General features: G+C 60.5%; 1 protein-coding gene across 1 annotated transcript in view; it reads left to right on the top strand.

The window, feature by feature from the left end:
- Positions 1–6: 6 nt before the first annotated feature.
- The window catches only part of MRPL10 (mitochondrial ribosomal protein L10), a gene marked incomplete at its 3' end in the record, with an annotated part of 1,208 nt that continues 695 nt past the window's right edge, over positions 7–519 (top strand). The window contains exons 1-2 of the mRNA XM_009580826.1: positions 7–124; positions 249–393. Of these exons, the coding sequence (XP_009579121.1) occupies positions 20–124; positions 249–393 (250 nt within the window). The remainder of the gene's footprint in view (positions 125–248; positions 394–519) is intronic.

Here is a 519-nt window from a genome sequence, read left to right as displayed (position 1 = left end):
GGTGTTCCGAGACAATCGGATGATTGCCGTCTGTCAGTACAACTCCATGCCCGGCGAGGACGTGGTACTGATGAGGCATTACCTCCGAAAGCACAACATTGAGGTCAAGTTCGTCCTGAATGAGGTAGGGGCAGAGCTGCCGGGGCAGATCCCAGCGTGGTTGCGGGAGGGAAGGCAGATGGGAGCTGGGACGACCGTGTGGTGCCTGCTGGGGTGAAAAGCTGCATTTTGAGAGCTGTCTCCCCCAGGTTGTCAGACCCGTGCTGTCGCAGTCCAAGTACAAGAATCTCCTCCCTCTCTTTGTGGCTCGCAATATCCTGCTGGTGAGCCGGGAAGCGAAGGCGAAGGAGATGCTGCGGGTGCTGAAGGGAGTGCCACAGATCAACCTTCTGGGTGAGAACCTTCCCTGCGTCCCCATCTGCTGGCGCCGGGCTCGGGGCTCTCATCCAGCGCTGCGGAGAGGTGCTCCCTCCGGCAGGGTCCACGCTAATGGAGCTGTGTCTGCCGGGTCGCTGTCGT

This window comes from Fulmarus glacialis, unplaced genomic scaffold (assembly GCF_000690835.1).
Source record: "Fulmarus glacialis isolate BGI_N327 unplaced genomic scaffold, ASM69083v1 scaffold34776, whole genome shotgun sequence".
Classification (NCBI taxonomy): domain Eukaryota; kingdom Metazoa; phylum Chordata; class Aves; order Procellariiformes; family Procellariidae; genus Fulmarus; species Fulmarus glacialis.
The sequence above is the reverse complement of the archived record's forward strand: the minus strand, read 5'-3'. Positions and strand labels throughout refer to the sequence as shown.